General features: G+C 33.2%; 2 protein-coding genes across 10 annotated transcripts in view; one reads left to right on the forward strand and one right to left on the reverse strand.

Annotated features, from left to right (window-relative positions):
• Positions 1-10798, reverse strand: part of LOC117791359 — a 79555-nt gene extending 68757 nt beyond the window's left edge. For 5 of the 8 annotated variants that reach the window (XM_034631143.1, XM_034631136.1, XM_034631128.1 and 2 more), the window contains exon 1: positions 10551-10797. The gene's annotated coding sequence lies outside the window, so the exon portion shown is untranslated. Of the gene's footprint in view, positions 1-10550 lie in introns of all 8 variants that reach the window. The other 3 variants (XM_034631098.1, XM_034631105.1, XM_034631091.1) reach the window with 1 other exon arrangement.
• A 2800-nt stretch (positions 10799-13598) lies between these two features.
• On the forward strand, positions 13599-17455 carry LOC117785670 (suppressor of Mek1). 2 transcript variants are annotated; one of them, XM_034623847.1, is made up of 2 exons: positions 13599-14074; positions 16396-17455. In XM_034623847.1, the coding sequence occupies exons 1-2, from the start codon at positions 13676-13678 to the stop codon at positions 17152-17154; spliced, it is 1158 nt and encodes a 385-aa protein (XP_034479738.1). In that variant the 5' UTR covers positions 13599-13675; the 3' UTR covers positions 17155-17455. The 2 variants fall into 2 exon arrangements, with proteins under 2 accessions (XP_034479738.1, XP_034479730.1); XM_034623839.1 differs by lacking the exon at positions 13599-14074 and adding an exon at positions 15111-15548.
• Positions 17456-19713: the final 2258 nt, after the last annotated feature.

Raw genomic sequence — 19713 nt, forward strand, 5'->3', positions numbered from 1 at the left:
CACGCATACACACAAACGAAAATTAAGCACGAAATTCCACAATCAAGCAAAAAAAAAAAATATAAAAAAAATCAGCCAAGCGTCGCAGCGACGTTGGCAGCAATAAAAATACACAGCGCACAAGCAACGTTGCCAAACTTCACACAAAGCACAAGACAGGAAAAAAAAACTTAAGCACGCGTAAGATTAAAGCAGCAACTGCGGCAGCGACGACGGCAGCGACGCGCACGTCGGACCAGACCAAATGCGCTGTTGACAATTTTCAGCAGCCCCAGCGCAAACAAATTAATAAAAATAACAACACACGCACACCAACAACAACAATAACAGCAAGAGCAACAACAACAACAGCAGACGAACGACAATATGAAAGAGGCTTAAAAACTATACGTGAAAAAGAAACAAGCAAAGCAGCGCTGCCAGCAGCGTTATAATAATAATAATAATAGCATAAAAAGAAATTATAACAAAAAAAAAAACCAACTCGAAGCAAAAGCAAAACAACAAAGTAAAAAGGCAAAAATAAAATAAAAATAAGGCCGCGCTGCTCTTGCTGCTGGCTGCCAAGAGCGAGAGAGCGAGACATAGCACATTGTGCGCAAGCCAAAAGAGTCAAGAGTGAGAGAGTAAGACCATTAGAGAGAGGGAGAACAAGACAGGCAAAAGCAAGCAAGCGACAGAACGACAAACGAGCAAAGCGTCTGTCAATCAGACAGTTTGTCGGTTTGTCGTTCGTTCGTTCTGTCTGTTTGTCTGTCTGTCGTTCGTTGTCGTCACAAAGGAGAGCAAAAACAGAGAGCAACAACGCGGGAACTTGAACACACATACATATATGTATGTACATATGTATGTATGTACATCTACAGATATATGTACATATATACATACATATATAAATATAATAAATATATATGCATACATACACATATATATACATATACATATTTATACATGCCATACAAATGCAAAGCAAACAGCAGGCAGCGCTTCAATGTTGCTGCGCAGCAACTTTGCTACGTTGTATATATATATATATATAAGTTGTGTATGTATATATGTACATATATGTATGTGCCTGTGTGCTGTTTGTGTATTCGAATTGGTTATGCGGCGCGCGGGTGACGCAACAGCAAGTGCAAGGCGGCGAGCAGAGCTGCCAGCGCCGTTGGCAACTGAATACGACTCACACACACACACATACAATTACAAATAAACACAAAAGGCAGACACAAAACTCGCAACGTCATAACGAGTGGAGCGACAAAACGAACGACCGAACAACCGACTGAATGAACGACCGACCGACCGATCGACCGACCGAACGAACGACAATTCGTCAGTGAATGCACAAAAATCCCCCGAGGCAGCAGCAACAAAAACAACAAAAGACAGCTACGTTGTATTTTGTGTGCATGTGTGTGCTTGTCTGTGGCTGCGTATATATGTATACAGTGGCTCACAGCTTATTTCAACCAGCATCTAAATCGAAAGTTTTAGTCACTTGTAACCACTAAACTAAAAGAGTTATTTAAATGAATTAAACGCAATTTGTTAGCCTAATGTTTTAGCTTATCAAATACAAGATAATTTATTTTATTTATAATACTTGTAAACCACTGAAGACTTAAAATTTAAGCAATCATAATGTCATAGCTTATTTTAAACAGCATTTACCTATAACCAATAAACTTAAAAAAAATATTTAGCTGATTTTTAAGTTTTAAATTGTTGATAAATATTTACATATGTACGTATGTATGAATATTTAAAAAAAATATACATAGATAGTTACTTGCTATTAAATCATTTTCATATCTCTAATAGTTTAGTCGCTGCTGGCTGAAATAAGCTGTGAGCCACTGTTCATTTATATATCTATATGCACGGGTGTGTGTGTGTGTGCATGAAAAATGATAGGAGACGGAAAGAGAGAGAGTGAGAGAGAGAAGCAAACGAGTCTAACGAGTAAAACGCAGCAGTAAACACGACTATATGGCTGACGGAACGAGGTGTAGGAAGATGGAAGAGGGGCAAGGGATGCGGGTGCGCAAGGTGAAACGTAAAAAATACCGAATGTAAGAAGCAGACTCATACACACACACAGGCACACACATGCAATGAGACTGTATAATAATAATAATAATTGTGGAGCATTGGCGCGCTGGCATAAAATTCACAAACACACACACACACATGCATGCTTTTCACTGTGCTTGTGTGGGCGTCAGCGCTGGCGTCGCATCAGGCGGGGGCAGCAGTCAGAAAGATGTACATACATATTTACATATGTATGTATGTACAGTGAAATATTCACAACGCCGAAAACGAAAAGGCAAATGAAACGAAACGAAGCAAACTGAAAAAAAAAACCAAAAAAGAAACAAAAAAAGAAACAAAAAAAAAACAAAAACAAAATCACGAGTAGGCCGAAAGCAATTTATTTGAGATAGCGCCCCTGCCAGCTTGGACGTCGCCGTCACCGTCACCAGCCTGCCTTTCTGCTGCTGCTGCGCTGTTGTTGTTTGGCTGCTTTTGACGCTGACTGCGGCTGCGGCTGCTGCTGCGCTGCTACTGTCGAGAGTAAAGTAAAGTATTGATTTTTCGTTGCGAGCTTTAATTTAGTACGCCAGCTTTTATTTCTTTTTTTGTATTTGTATGCATGTGTATGTGTGTGTGTGAGTCTCTGTGTGTGTGTGCGTTGTTTTTGTTGCGTGCGTGTGTTTTTATCAGTTATTACTCTAGTTGTTATTCTTGTTGTTGTTGGCTGGCATCGTACATGTTTTATGATATTTGTTTTTAATTTTTTTTTTGTATTTTACTTTTTTATACAAAAATAAACGCATGTGAACGCAGCGCATGGAAAACGTGTTTTTCAGGCATGAAAATGTGTCGTAGGTTTTGTTGCGTGCTTTATATACATATATGTGTGTGTGTGTGTGTGTTTAGCTTTCACAAAAGAGCACAAGATTCGCCATGTCCCCACACAACCCCTTACCGCCCACCCCTTCCATCCTTTTGCCATTCTTATTTTTCTGTTGCTACTTCATCATCTTCTGGCAACAAACTGCCATAGTAAGCAACAGCAACAACAACAACAATAACAGCAACAATAAAAATAACAACAATAACAATTGCAAAACGCATATGCTGCACATATGTGCAACCCCAAAGCAGGGGGAAATGAAAGGGAGGCAGAATGAAATTAGTTAGGGTTGAAGCAGCACAAACACACACACACACACATCTATACATTCATACTCCCACACACACACTCACACTCACACAAATGTTGCCTGGCAACGAAGCGAATTTCGAAATTCGAATGCTAAAATGATTCCACACATTGCAAAAAAAAAAAAAAAAAAAATAAAAGAAACACAAATCGTATGCTTGTTGTATTCTTCTTCGATAGTTCCATATTTCTCCACGTTCGTCTCCCGCTTCTCTGTTTCTTATTGCTCCAAAAACACATCCTTTATCTCAGTACATATGTATGTACATACATATGTATGTATTCCATATTGCTTGCATGAATTATTGGAATTTCAAGTTGTTTCTTGTACCAGATGCATATGAATTAGGATGAGTTAACAAGAATTCATAAAAGCAGGAATAGTTAAGGATTTAAATTTTAATGCCACTTTCAATTATAATATTATATATTATAATACGACAAAAAAAATATACATAAAAAAGTAAAACTCTTAATAAAAAAAAAAAATTGTATACCTGAGAAGCAATTCAATTGAACTACTACATTTAGAAAAAAAGTTGCAAGCAATCAGCTTTTCCGATTAAAAGATGTAAGAAAGAATACAAAAATATAAGTTTCAGGTTTCCAGGTTTTTGAAATGAAAAACCTTTTCCCATTATTTTTTATTAGCCTTAGTATGACTAGTTCAGTTATGCAGCATAAATTAATATATTTTAGTTTTTACTTTTAGTAGTTAACTAACTTTAATATATTAGTATTTGCATTTGCAAAACTGTTTGCGTATTGACTAGTTTTTTAAGCTAGAAGATATCGTCAAATAAATGTGATAGCCAAATACTCTTCATTAAAAAAATAGAGGTACGGTATCCAGGAACCTACATCCAAGTTTGAAGTCTCTAGCTCTTATGGTTTCTGAGATCGACGCGTTCAAACAGACAGACGGACATGGCTCAATCGACTCGGCTGTTGATCCTGATCAAGAATAAATATACTTTTTTCTGCCAAACACACTATACATTTTTTTTTGCCCATTTTCAATGGACTCAGGGTATAAATAGTGTTTTTTGTTCTTTTATATCTTTTAAGTATATCAGTCATAAATTGGAAGCATGGAAGTTTGAACTGAAATTGGATAAGTTAAAAATTTGTTGAATTTCAAATTGAAATTGAATATGAAATTGTTTTATTTTTTTTTTTTTTTGTATCTTTTCGTGCTGTCGACGGATAAATTGATAAAGCGTCAAGTTTCATGGACAGAATGCTTAAGAGTAGAATTTAATTGATTTTTAAGCATTCATTCGAATACAAATTCGAAATTGTTATTCTTAAAAGCATTCAGCATAATCAAGATGTAACAGCAAATGGAAGGCCACAAAATACAAATTTTAAGATTCTACAGAGATAAAACCCGTTAAGTATTGAAATTGGAATGTGAATGGAATTTGAAATTGTCGAAGGGTCCATCAATATAATAAAAAGTTCTAGATTTTAACTTAAGAAATTTTTAAACTAAGACAACGAAGACATTTAATACCCAGAAAATTTAAGTAGATGACCTATGAGGATTTTCCATTTTATTGCTCTTTCATCTGAAGTATTTCTACGACCAAAAAAATAAAAATAAATACTTGACATAACAAGAGTTATTTCATATTTTTGTGGCGTTCTCTTTGTCTCTGTCATTTTAAGTATTTCGTTTCGAAAATAATTCACATAATTAACGAATCCGTAGAGTTACTACCCTTCAAAGAAAAAAGGAAATTAAAGCAACCCTCTTAAACAATATTAAAGTTAGGGTACAACGGGGAAAGACAGAGAGAGAGAGATAGAGAGCAGTTATAAAAACCAGTTTTCAACATTCTTTTGCATTCCATTCAGATAAACTGAACCCTGAATTCTGGTTATATGGGCTATAGTAAAGTGTGTGAGAAAGAGAGGGAGGAGAGTATGGGAGGTTGCTCTATAAACTGAATCCGGATGCGTTTGACGAATTTTCGCAATAGATTATAATAATTATATCAATTTTTTTTCTTTTTCCTCTCTGTATGTCAATTGTTTAATGTTTAATTTCATTAAAGTGTAAAATGCCAGGTTTCTTTCGCTCTCCCTTTGTTTCTCATTCACTCTCTGTGATATTTCCCTTTTTCTTCAGCTGATTTTCGGTCTGTTTTTTACAAAGAAGGTTCCTTAATGATTCCTGCAGATGTCGTTGTTTTGGTTTTTGGTTTCTTTTTTGTTTTTATTTTTCGCAAAATAACTGTGAAAATGTGAGCTTGAGCCGGCCGGCCAGCAGGGGGCGCCACCTGCTATAAATATGGGCAAACGGCTTAAATTGCTGTAATTTAGTTTGCATATTTTACACGAAGCGACCAATCAACAGCAATACAAACTGATTACACAGAGAGAGAGAGAAAGAAACAGAGGGAGATAGAGAGACAGATAGTCTAGGGGCCCATTAGCCTTTTCAAATTGCAGTTAATTTTTCGCCTGACAGTTGCCCGTCGTTGTTTGCCGCAAGGGGGCAAAAAACGTCACAAGGACGTTGCGCTGTCACAGGAGTAACAGAGAGAGCGAGCCAGAGAGAGAGAGAGAGAGAGAGAGGGCGAAATGAAATGTACAACGTTGCCAAATTTCATGCCCAAAATAAAAGAAAAGAAAAGAAAAAAAAAAAGCAGTTTGCCTATCTGTTTTTCTACAACGTTGTCGTTGTTTTTGTTGGCTTCTGGGTAAAAGGAAAAATCAATATGCGATTGCGATTGCATTTAAATGAACTAGCCAAAGAAGAAGAGGAGGAAGAACAAGAAGTCGAAGCAGAAGAAAACGGCAAAATGCTATGGATAATGCTTAAGGGGCAGCACACATACATACCTAGAAGGAGAGAAGGGGTGGCAACAACAACAACGACAACAACAACAATGTGAAACCGGTTGAACAAGAAATTCTACGTGCGGCGGTTTCACAAGCAGAGAAGTTGTTTAAAATATATGTATGTATGTATATAAAAATAAAAAGCACACAGAATGAAGAGACTGAGAAGTCAACAACAACAAGCAGAAGAAGAGGAGGAAAAACCACAGGCCATGTATGTCTGTCTATATAGCTCACCATATAACTATATACATCTACATATTATGCACAAGCTGAAGAAAGAAATTTGTTATTTAAAAAAAAATAAGAAAATAAAACAAGAATAAGTAATATTTGCATAATTTAAATGCTAATTAGCAAAGCACGAGAGGAGCGACAAAAAAAACGAGTCGAAAGAGTAAATATAAGCTATAAATAAATACATATCTTATACACATACATATGTATAAATATATATCAGAAAAACTGTACTATGTAGAACTTGAATGTCGAAAAAAAAAAACAATAATAGTAATAATAAGACAAACTCGTTTTTTGGCGCCACACAAAAGCTTAAAACTTTGAAAAAGTTGCAAATTTACACAATGAAATCAAAAATGATATGAATTGGGTTCAAATATCTTCAACAATATGACGAAAGCATCTGTAAATTAAGCAAGAATTCAAATCAAATGCTATACAATAGCAATTTCAATTTCAACCGAATTCAAACTAGTTTAAACTTTAAACCATGTCAACATATTTGTACATTAGGGTGTTTCGATTTTTTTTACAAAATGGTAAACCAGATTCCTAATTTACGATCAATTCTAAGATATTTTTAACACACAGTGGTCGGCATATTTATTTTGACAAAATGTTTAGTTAAATCTACTCATAATTTGAACTAACTTTACACCCTAACATACATACATATGTACATATATAAATATATATACTCCACTCCAGTTGATAAGTTAAACAACACAACAATCTAAAATTTGCGTATGAACAACTTTCTACAAATCTCGAAAAAGTTGAACTAAAATTGTATTCAATTATGAGTTAAGTGGTTCCATGATTATCTAACAAAGATTCATAACTCATTCTAAATTGTATTTTAGTCTTTTAGGTATTCGATCTAATGGTTTTTTTGTTTTTTCTTTTAGAATTTTGGAGAGTTTCCTTTCTTTATATGAAGACAAATTTGGCATACAAATTTCTATTTCAAATTTTAAATCTTGAAAGTGACGCAATATACAATATATAAAGAACATCAGATCTGTCTGCAGCCAATTGGAAAGCAACACATAGTGAATGAGATTTTATGAAGAATGATGATTTAGTTAAGTGATAATAGTATTAAATTTTACATGACGTTGCTTTAATTTTCCATGATAATCTTAATCTATTAATTATCTATGATTCATCTCAAATTTTCACAATACTGCGTTGACATTTATCAAAAATTCAGATAGAGTTCTCGCTGTTATAGTTTCTGAGCTCAAATGAAATCAGAAATAAGATTTAAAGACTGTACTGATACATTTTAAGACTAATTATACTGATGATAAGAGTAGAATAATAAAATTGCATACCAAGACTGAACAACTCATTTAGATGACATATGTCTATTTATAAGACTAGAAAATATATCTCTTTATCATCAAACTCTCAATCTGAAATAAAGTTCCTTTGTAATCCTACTTTCTTAATTATCTGCGATTCATTTTAAATTTTTAAATAATAATTTTTATAGCTCTTTAGATGGGATCAGAAACAACTTTAAAGATTTTAAGACTGTGCTGATAAATTCTTTAAAGCAATTATGCTTTTGATAGGAAAATAAAATTTGTGTGTATCTGTATCTGGGTATAATCAAAAAAACTTTTCTTTTTAAATCTTATATTTTTATTTATGAACTTTTGACCTCTGTTTATTGTCTCATTTTTCTGAATTATAACTAGCAAAAAAAAGTTCAGGTTTAGTTCAGGTGAGAGAACTTTTACAGCAATTTTGATAGCACTCGCTCTTACAATTTCCGTATTCAGATGGGACCAGACATCAATATTTTAAGACTCTTAATTTCCAACAATTTGGCAACTTTGCTATTTGCATATGATTATTATTTGTAAAAGACTTAACTACTTCGAAACCAGATGTTATAGATCCCACATACATATTATTATACTTGGTAGTTATAAAATAATCGGATCTAATTTGCTGTAATAATATCGCTTAAAAGCTTTTACAGCTGGTATTTCCCACAATTGAATATAGAAATACATAGGGTATTATTTAGGTCTTAAAAATATTCTGATCATTTACAAGATACCTTAAGTTTTAGAAAAATGTGTTTTAAAGCATTTAGTTTACACTTACCATTAAAAAAAGGAAATTTTGTTGGCTTTACGAATCCAAAATCGTGCGTGGTGAGAAGAGAGACGAGGCGGAGATGTGGAGGGAGAGAGATAGACACTCTTTTTTTTCAGTGTTGCCAAATTAGTTTACAAATATAAATATTACATATGCAAATGTATGTGTAGATGTGCATATGGATATTTGTATTTGAATTTGTATTTATATTTGAATTTGCGTGTAATAAATTCGACATTTAATTATTTCAGGTTTATCATTTTTTTTATTTATACATTTTTTTTTGTTATGTTTCGCGGTTATCGAATTTGCATTTTTAATTTCATGCAAAATCTTGGAAAATTACAAAAAAAAATAATTTTTTTTTATACAAACACACACGTTAAACTTTATTTTTTATTTGATTTTTCTTCATTCCTTTATTTTTCAATTGATCTTATTGATTTTTCTTTTTTAAAAAAAAATATATAAAAAAAACAATGCATATTTTATGTATGTATATAAATATATATACATAATATATGAGTGTGTGGGTGTGTACAGAGAGAGAAAGAGAGAGAGAAATATGCTAGGGGAACAGGAAAAACCAATAATTTAGAATAATTTTAAACAAATTGCACACATGGGAGACGTGTGTGTGTGTGCGTATGTGTGCATTTGTGGCGCTTTTATGCCACACTTTTATTTGCATTTTTCTTTTACTACACACACACACACACACACACACACGCATACAAAGCCCAGCTGTGCATAAAAAAAACAATTTCAATTTATTATATAAAAATAATAAAAGAAAAAAAATACAATCTATGCCACTTTTAAAAAGCTCACAAAAGGAAAGGAACAAAAATTAGAATTGGAGCGCAGACGACGACGTCAGCAGCGGTAGAAGCAGAGAGCGACACACACACACACACATTTACTTATATACTTTGTTATATACAGTAAGTCAAGCAAATGTTTTGACAAAGCAAAATAATTTAAATATTTGATTTGTATTAATTTTTTTAATATAGTTTATTTTATAAATTTTTGAAGCTTTTATTTTAAGTCAAATACATGTTAATTTTTTCCTTTGACAAAACAATTACTCGCCCGACTGTTATATGCAATAAGACAGTTAGTTAAGAAAGTGTTTTGATAAAATCGAAAATTTATACAAATTCTCATGCATCAAATAAATAAATATATGTAGTTCTGTATTTTTTGTATTATGTATTTATTTATTTAATTATTTTTGGGTATGCATTTATAAATGTCATCGAATGTAACAAATTTTTAAAATAATAAAGCAAATATGTAAACTTGTATATTGGTCAAAACATTTTCTTGACTCACTGTTTGCACAGCAAAGAACTCACAAAGCAAGCGAGAGAAAGAGAGCGGGCGGAGAGAGTCACCTACACACACACAAATATATATTATATATACATATGTATTTGTTGTATACACATGCATACATACATACATATATAAAATTCCAACTTGCGCTGCGTTTTTATTTTCGCCTCTTTACACATTGATATTCGCGCATAGATCAGCGTTGCATTTGGGCAAAAAACAAAAAAAAATAGTATATATATGTATATATATATATATATATATATATACACACACACAATATACATATATATGTTAAGGTATTTATATATGCATATTAACTATATATGTATGCATCAACAACAAAGCGACTGAATTTTCCAATGTTTTTTGTTGTTTTTCAATTTGCTGCTTTTCTTTTCATCTTCATCATTTCATATATACATATGTATATATATGTAAGTATATGTATATTTGTACAAATATCCATTTTGCCTATACACCCACATACACAGCTATAAAAAATATATATAAAAAATATATATATATACAAACAAACACACTTATATATATATATAAATATACAGTTATGTAGATATAACTTTTATTTTATTTCGTTTTGTTTCGTTTTTTTCTCTTAAATTTTCTTGCGTTTTTTTATTTTGTATTTTCTTCGTATTTGATTTTTATTGACGGGGGGCGGTTTTTGAGTATTTTTTTTTGTAATCTATTTCGATGTTGTTGCTTTTTATGATTTATAATTTGTTGTTGCTGCTGCGTTGCACAAAATTACCTTATTGTTGGTTTTGTTTTCGAGTACGACGATTTTCATAATTTTCGTGAATTTGTTATAAATAAATTCGCAACGTATCTGCAAACGTCGTGCAATTTTCACATGCTCTGCACGCGCACACACCCGAGTTTTTAGGATTTGAACAACGGCATCTACAACATCGACATCGACGACGACAACGACGACAGCGACGACGACGGCGACGCTGCTGCTTGCTTGCTGCTGCTGATGTTGTTGCGGCGCCTTGGCTCTTTGGCCGTTCTCAAAGCCGAAGCCGTCCATACGCAACGCAGCAAACGCTGGCAAACAACATCCAACTCGAGCCTGGTTCGCTCCAAGTGGTATGAGCTCGAAGTTCGAACCAGCGATCGGCAAGCACGCATTGAACCAGCACTGCGCACACTGCTGCCCCAAAATATTGTGCATGGTTCATTGAAACATGCTATGAATTATATTAAATCAAATAAAAGTCAATGGGTAAAAATGGGTATATTTGAGGGAGAAAGATACAACATTACAACAGTTGTAACATTAACATCGACAACTCAGTGTTTATTTATTACTGCATACTGTTACATATACTGTATATTGATATGTATATATGTATATTGAAATCTTTATGCTTCTCAGCGGAATCTAGGAATTCATTTCAGACCATAGTTTCTGGGTGAAATATTCTTAGAATTAATCTTAGTTTCCGATTTTGGTACGATTTTTGACGAAAATAAGTGACTTGCCCAAATAAGTATGGTAATTTAAAAAATAATTAAATAATTAAAATGAAGGTAATTGTCAATTATACGTCGAAAATTTCAAACATTTTGGAAGTTGGCAGACTAAGTTCTAAGTGAAGAAATTTGTTTAGATTAAATCAAGTTTAGCTGCCTTAAAAACTTAGTAACAGTGGTGGCAATTTGAATGGTGCTTGAAATTATTGCCGCTACTGTTTGACTATTGTTGCATTCGAATTTGACTGACGCTGACTGACAAAAATCTTTACATTTTTTTGCTGCTGTTTTATTTTATTTTATTTCATTTTTTTTTTGCCAATTTTGTAGTGAAAGTGAAACACAAACATGACTGAGGCAGCGACGTCGCGTCGCGTGGGCAGCGCACAAACTGCAGCATGCATGTTGGATGTTCGATGTTAGAGTTGGATTACTGTTCGCAAATATTGCTGTTCTGCTTGTTTCTGTGCGCGCGCTAATGTTTCATGTCTATTAATATTGTTTGTTGTTGTCATTGTTGTTGTTGCTGTTGTTATTATTATTATAAGGCGGCCGCCTTCAGCTGCTGCAGCAACCAACACACACACATGACCGGCCGGCGGTGGCCTCATTGCTGTCATGCAGCATTTCTAAGCGCCGCAACGTTGCCAAGTTTCAATTACAGGCACATGTTCGAACCTGTGAAGTTTGGCAACGTTGCGCGCCAGCGCCCATACACTTGTGCGACTGCGGTGACGCTGACGTTAATGTTAACATCGTCGTCGACGCCGACGTTGACGCCGACTGCGGCCGTTGCTGTTTATAACAACATAAATAAATAAAAGGCAAAATGGTAAAAACAAACAACAAAAGGCAACAGCAAGAAGCAGAATAGACGCTCTGACGACGTTGACGTTGAAGTTGCGACGTTGCTCACTAAGCCCGCTTTAAAAGGCAACAGCAAAAATGAAGAAGGCGAAGCAGCAGCTGAAGAAGACAACGAATAACAAGAACAACACATGCACATACAGTTGGTCAAGCAATTATGTTGACAAATTTAACAACTCATTAGATGTTATTCATTTTTTGTCTTAGATTGTTCTAAGAACCAGTAACGATTATAATGTTTTTTATAAACAAATTTGAAAATAAATTTTTTTTTAATTTTATAAATAAAAACAAAAAATAATTTAGCCATTATTTGTTATTTGATATTTTTCCTTTTTTTTTTGTATATTTAATGTTATTATTATTATTATTCATATTTTTGTATTTTTTTTTTTACCAAGAAACCAAGAAAATGTATTCAAAGTAACAATATTTAAAATGTGTTTCTGAATTTTGTGTTAAGTCAAAATAATTGCTTTTGATGCATACACATGTACATATGTATCTGTATGTATGTACAGTGGCTCACAGTTTATTTTACCCAATTAATTTTTAAGCTTTATTCAGATATTATATATATAAAATGAAAATATTTTGCGTTAGTTTAAACATTCATTAACAAATCTGTGCTCCCTTTTTTTTTATATGTATTTCATTCCAATTTAAAGAGAAATTATTTTAAATGTGAGGATTGTGGACACGGTTGCCACTTAATAAATTAAAAATGGGCCAAAAAATGTTAAAAAAGAGTCAATTTGACTGAAAACTAAGCAATTATTATAAATTAACCAAATTTTTTGCAAAACCAAGTTTTTTTTAAAACTTTGATTTGAAAAACTCTGTTAAATAAAAAGTATTTAAATTACGAATATTTTTGAGAAAGCAACATAGTCGGGCCTGTTCCGGTTTTCACTTCCACTTTTATCGGATTTCATCAAATGTAATTTTTCACGTTGCATTTGGGCTAAACATTTTAAAATTATATTCTATCACTTTATTGAACTCAAATTCACCAACTCAAAGTGAATTCAATACGAAAAATATTTCCATATTGATATAAGAACAGGCTCAAGATTTTCAATTCCGACACATGAAAACCAGAATAGGCCTGAATACCTTCAATTTAGTCCAAAGTTTACGGACTCTTTTATGCGATATTAAAAACGTACATGTGTTGGAAATTTCAGTAAAATTCATTTTTATTATTGGTAGCGAAATTATTTACATAGATCTAAATAACATTCTTAATAGTTTTCAAGAAATTCTTGTTGAAGCCAAAAAAGAGCCAATTCCAATAAAAAGTGCCATTGCACCATCAGGAAAAATAGAAGCCAGTTTTGGTGCAAAAACACCAATTGTGGCAACCGTTGTTGTGGATCAAATAAGCTGAGAGCCACTGTATGTATGTACGTCGTTCATACACGTTGTGTTTGCATGACACTCTCTCTCAGTCGCAATCATACAGTGTTTTTGTTTTCGTACAGTTTTTAGTTTGGGAGCAGACTTGAAGAGTGTCAGGCGAACGAAACGATGACGACGCCCAATTTGTATGACGAAAAGGAGGTAATGGAGGAATTCATTAGCTGCTATCGTCACTTTAGCGCCCTCTGGGATAATGGATCCATGGACTATCTGTCGAAAAAGAAAAAAGAGCCCGGATATCAGGAGTTATTAAAGATATTGAGACGGGTAAATCGTGGGGCAAGCGTACAGGATGTAAAACGTAAGATCAACTCGTTACGTTGTTGCTATCGACGGGAGATCAAAAAGATACGGATGTCGTATAATACGTATGAGCCGCGTCTTTGGTGGTTTCATATGATGGACTTTCTTAAGCCGGTGCTCAATTTAAACGAGGTGGCAACTTCTTCACCCGTCAAACGTGAGAGTCAAAGTCTGTATGACAGTCTCGACGAGGCGAGCATGCAAGTAAGTATGACAGAAAGAGACAGAGAGAGAGAGAGAGAGAGAGAAGAGTGGGCGATCGAGCCCACAGGCAGTGTTGCCATTTTAACTATTTTGTTTAATTTTTTAACTAGAACTAGCTAAGTTCTAATTGCAAAAGGTTAAAAAATTTGATAAAAAATATATTTATATTCTATTATTAAATTTTGATTTGATCATTTTGCTAGATAATTTTTGCAATATGCTAAGAAAATCATATCTTAAAGATTAAAGAAAAGAGTATTTGAATATTTGTTATTTGAATAAAAATTAGTTCTTATTCCAAAAAATAAAAAATCATTGAATTGACTATACGTTGGTAAAAAATATCCTATAAAAAAACGGGAAAGGAAGACGTGATAAAAATAAATATGCTAAAAAGAGCTTATCTTAAATGCACCAAAAATCCAAATGTATTGAAAATACTGTAACTATTTTAGTTATTTTCAACAAATTTTTTTATAAGATCTTTTTTAACTTAAGCAAAACACTGAAATCATATATTTTTCTTTGAATTTTGTTAGCATTTTTTATTTTATTTCTACCTCTTTTTTTATTACTTTTTAAAAAAATCCAGAAATTTTAATACAATCAAAATACCAAACATTTTAAAATAGGTAGATGTAGCTTTAAACAAGCTAAGCTGACAACACTAAAAACGTATAGTGTGGACTTTTTTATTATAAACAAAATATATAAATTAATAAATAAGTACCTATTTTTACAAGCAGTTTTGCTCATTTTTAAAGCAATTTCTAGTCAATTTTTTTTTTTTTTTTAAACTGTTTTTTTTTTGCTCTTGAAATTGTGGCAGCACTGTGTGTATGACAGATAGAGTGAGAGAGCAGACGAGCGTGTCACACGGCGGTTTGGGTTGTATAACATGGGGTGTGTGTGTGTGTGTGTGTCGTGTATGGCTGAGTTGCTTCTGCTCGTTCGGCTTGTCGTACGACCGCGTTGGACGACGACAGTTGGAATATTGCTCGCAATGACGTCGCATCACGTGCGGAATATACAATTTTGGCAGGATTTCTTCCGTCTCTATCGCTCCATGCCAGAACTATGGCTGGCCAATAACAAAGATTATCGTAATCGTAGACTGAAAGCAAAATCCTATAATCGTCTCTTGTCGCATATACGTGAAGCGGATCCAAATTCAAATATCCATATGTTAAAGAGAAAGATCAACAATTTGCGCACTTCGTACCGTCGGGAATTGCGTAAGGTGCTTGAAAGTAAATCCCTTGGTAATGGCGAAGAATATGTACCCTCCTTGTGGTACTACAATGAGCTCGACTTTCTCTACGAACAGGAAACAGGCGAGGCACAAACTTTACTCGCACCCGAACCCGAACATGAACCCGAGCCCGAACATGAATATCTCAAGGAAAACATTTCGGATGACGACAATATTGTTGAGGTAGCCGATGAAAATGCAGCTGCCGTTCATGAAGGGGCTGTGAGTGCAAAGTTTTGGCTGAATTCAAGTCTTATTACAGGGTAGCAGCTCATATTTACATAACGATCGATCAAAATTTAAAGTCTTGTTTATGTATTTGTATTTTTTTAATTAGCTGTTCTAAACTGCCAAATTTTGAGTATGAATATGTTTTTAAATTTAAATATTCGAAGCAGATTTGGTCAAAATCGTCAGAATCAGTTGAATAGATTTTATTATTGCATCATAAACTTTGTTGATTTCAAGAACATATTTGATCCAAAATTTACAAATGGTTAAAAATTTCAACAAATTTATTCAAAATCGAAGTAACATACATATAATTTAGTTTCAGTTGAAAACTGAACTCTCGTATGATAAACTTTTTAGTTTTTCAAATTCTCTATTTTAAACTTAAAAAACATTGAATATAAATTTGAGTTATATTTGTACATATTTACATATTTATATGACAAAGTTGGAGTGCTATATCATCGAGTTGTTATTGTAACAATCGGTTAAAAATTTAAGTTCTTTGGTTTTTTTTTAAATACCTTTCCAAAATCATAAACTTTAAATGTTAATATAGTACAACAATTTATTGATTTCGAATTCGTTCAATATCGCACTAACGTATTATAAGGTTGCATTAAAAACGATTTATAGGAACTTTAACACTTGTATGATAAACTTGATTGTTTTTCAAGTTATTATAATCGTGACAAAGTTATTGAATTTATTTTAAATTGAATTTTTTATTATTTGTTTTAAATGTTAATTTTTAATTCGTTTAAACTTTTGTTGATAAACAAATTAAATTGTTGCAATTTATTATATTTTCTACATTCAACTTGCAACTTTCAAACAGGATGAGGATATATTTGCTGAGCCCTTTCAACCCGAGGAGGATATGCTTGTCCTCGAGGGGGTGGGCGAGGGGGAAGGGGATGCCGATGTCGATGCGGATGTCGAGGTGGAGGAGGAGGAGGAGGGCGGCATGGATGCCGAAACTGAGCTAAAAGGTGTATTAAAAATGGAAAACAAATATCAGACACATTCCAATAGCAACAACAACAACAATAATAATAACAGCAACAACAACAACAACAAGCATGCATATTCACGTTTGCATTCACATTCACATTCGCATCCTTACGGCACAAATCAAACATCGCAATCGCAATTGCAGTCGCGTCGCAGCGGCAGCGGCGTCGGCGTCGCTCCCGTTTCAGCAACACAATCGTTGCGTCGACGTCGACGCAGCAGCTATGCGGATGACTATGAGGAGGAGAGCAGCGCAGTTGCAGCGACGCCAACAGCGACAGCGAAGAAACGTCGCCAGATGATAGACCAGATGGTTAGTCGCAGCGTCGAGCATGCGGACAGCGAATGCGATTTGATTGGCAAACGGATGGCCGCCCATTTCCGTAACATGCGTCCCGATCAACGACTCTACGCCGAGCGCATCATCAGCGAGGTTCTTGTCTACGGACGCATGAATCGTCTATCGCTCGATGCCCGTTTCCTTCCCAACGGCGGTGCCACCTCCTCAACCACCCCCACCCCCCACACCACTAGCAACTCCAATACCGATGAGGTACTATATGGCAGGGATGATGTCAAATAATAAGACCCTAGTGCTCCTTAAGTTAAATGACCAAGAGAACAGCATAAAAGAAGAAGAAGCAGAGAGTAAAAGAGAGATCGCGGGTGCTGAGAAACAGCTGGCGGCAAAAATGTCGCTAACGTTTTCGCGACATTTGCAATTTATGCTACATCTTATACCCTCTAGCCACTACGGCCTGTTCCGGTTTCACTTTTGGAAAGATTTTCCGGAACCACTTACAAATCTTTGTTTTTAATCATTTTTAATATCATGAACCAAATCTTTTTTCATTTTAGTACAAAATTTTTGAATTGAATTTTCTTTTAAGACCTGTTCCGGTTTTCACCTTCGAAAAGGTTTTTCGAAACTTCTTATCTTTATTTTTAATCTTTTTTTAATATCTTGCACCTATTCTTTTTTTTATTTTGGTACAAAATTAATAAATTGAATATTCGTTTAGTAAGAAAATTTAAGTTCAATATAGTGAAAAACGATAATTTTTAAATACTTAGTCTTAAGGGCTTTAAGTATGAAGTAAAAACCGGAACAGGCTTGTAAATTTTTCTACGTTTTTTTGCTCACGTTTTGTAACTTTATTAAAAATGTATCCTATTTTTGTTAGGAATTTTAGTTTTAAATTAAAAAACGTAGATAAAAGTTATAAAAAAATTTACATAAGCTTTTTATTTAAGAGATATTTACACGTCAATACATTGAAATAAATGTCAGATTTTTAAATATCTTTTTGATCAAATTTATTGTATATGTATATAACAAGTAGTTAAAAAAAAAGAATAATCTAGTTTTTAACGCATAATGATAAATAAAACTTGACGCAAATATTTCTATTTGTATTGTTCAGCGAGAAAATGTTAATTTAACATTTAAGTAAATTATAAACTAGTAAAATAAATAAAGTTTACAACACTGAAAATGATTTCTGATGCATACTTCATTATACACTTGCAGAGGGTATTATAAATGTATACAGCATTTAAGGCGAGTACTCAGAAAAAGTTTGCTGAGGCCTAGAGAAAGCCAGTGTTGCCAATGCAACACACAAAAATAAACAAAAGTAGAATGGTAACTCTGTTGCGTAAGTTGCGCTTTTTGATTAAATTTTAAAAGCACATGGAAATGGAAAATGTAGGATATTCAATGTTTAGTAATTCAAGGGACGGCAATATGCGAAGACAGTTAAAAAATGTTGTAGATTTTTTTTATTTTGTTAAAAAAAAAGTAAAAATTGACATAACTAGGCTCCATAGATTGTTTCAGTTGTATTCTATATTCAGGAAATTTTTTCTTGATTAAAAAACTCCAAACATCTAGATTCTCTAAAATATATGTATATCGTTCATTAACGATAAGATTTTCAAACATTGAAAAACACGATTTTTCAGTTAATGCCGAAATATTCGTGATAACATGTTCTATTTTGTGTAAAAATTTCATAAATTCTCTAACTTTGAAAGATGTATTTTTAAATTTGTTACAGGTCTGTATTTTTTTTTTTTTTCATCTAACAGTGCATAGGACGGAATCGAACAGTTTTGTCGCCGGTCTTTAAGGTAAAGCTTTGCGCAGAATAAGTAGCAACAAAAAAAAGAACCGTATAGTTCACGAACCGGTTATTATTCATTTTAGATTTCTGCTCTTCCTCTCTTCTTTCCTTTTTTTCTCTCTCTCTATCACGCCTGGCAACAACAACCACCGACTTAACCATATCATGTTTTATTCTTCTTCTTCTTGTCCTTCTTGTTGTTGTTGTTCTTGTTCATGTTCATGTCACAGTCTCAGCGCCGCTTCAATTCTCGTTCCACACTCTGTGCAAAAAAAAAATTGGCTCGTTCTTAGACCCTGTACTTTAAAATTGCATAACCGACCCTTTGAAGTACATTCATATATACTCAGAGTAATATTAATCGTAAATCCAATATATGGATACATTTGACCTTATATATAGAGTACAGTTGACTTAAAAAAAAAAAAGAATTTATGTTCAGCATGATTAAGGAATATTTGAACTACATATTTTCAAAAATTAAAAAATTATAATACGGGTAATTGAAAAATTAAAAATGATTTAATTGAAATTTGATTTTAAAAATAAAGGTTACATATTTAGCGGAATTTAGCCCAGAACAACTGATCTGATTATCTGCAAAAAATTTATTTGCATGATTAGTTTACTAAGAAAACCTGAGTTGAAGTATCCGTTAACGCTTAAAAGTGATTGTAGAAATAAATGTTTTTTTGAGTATACATTCTTGACTTTGTTTTGTTAGAAAAATATTAATTTTTGAACCATACGTCCGAAATTCTTAGAATAAGAGAAAAACACCTATATTGTAATATTGTGTTTTTTGTATATTTTTCTAAAAGTATTTTCTCTAAAAGTTGTCTACAATTGAAAAAAAAAAGAATTAAATATATTTGATTTTAAAAGCTTTGCTTTTCTTCCGGGTTTTTTGAAGTCGAGTTTGCTCGACTGTAGCTTTTCCTACAAGTCTGTACTTCTTTTGCTTTTTGTTTTTGTTTGTCTTTTCTCTTCTTTGCTTTAGTAACTTTAATTTGCTG

This window comes from Drosophila innubila, chromosome X, assembly GCF_004354385.1.
Source record: "Drosophila innubila isolate TH190305 chromosome X, UK_Dinn_1.0, whole genome shotgun sequence".
NCBI lineage: Eukaryota > Metazoa > Arthropoda > Insecta > Diptera > Drosophilidae > Drosophila > Drosophila innubila.

Bases quoted from the DNA above. Each gene is read 5' to 3' on its own strand.
- LOC117785670 (XM_034623839.1), top strand. From the start codon at position 15,141: ATGCCAGAACTATGGCTGGCCAATAACAAAGATTATCGTAATCGTAGA. The intron at 15,549-16,395 runs GTGAGTGCAAAG...ACTTTCAAACAG, and splicing joins CTGCCGTTCATGAAGGGGCT to GATGAGGATATATTTGCTGA.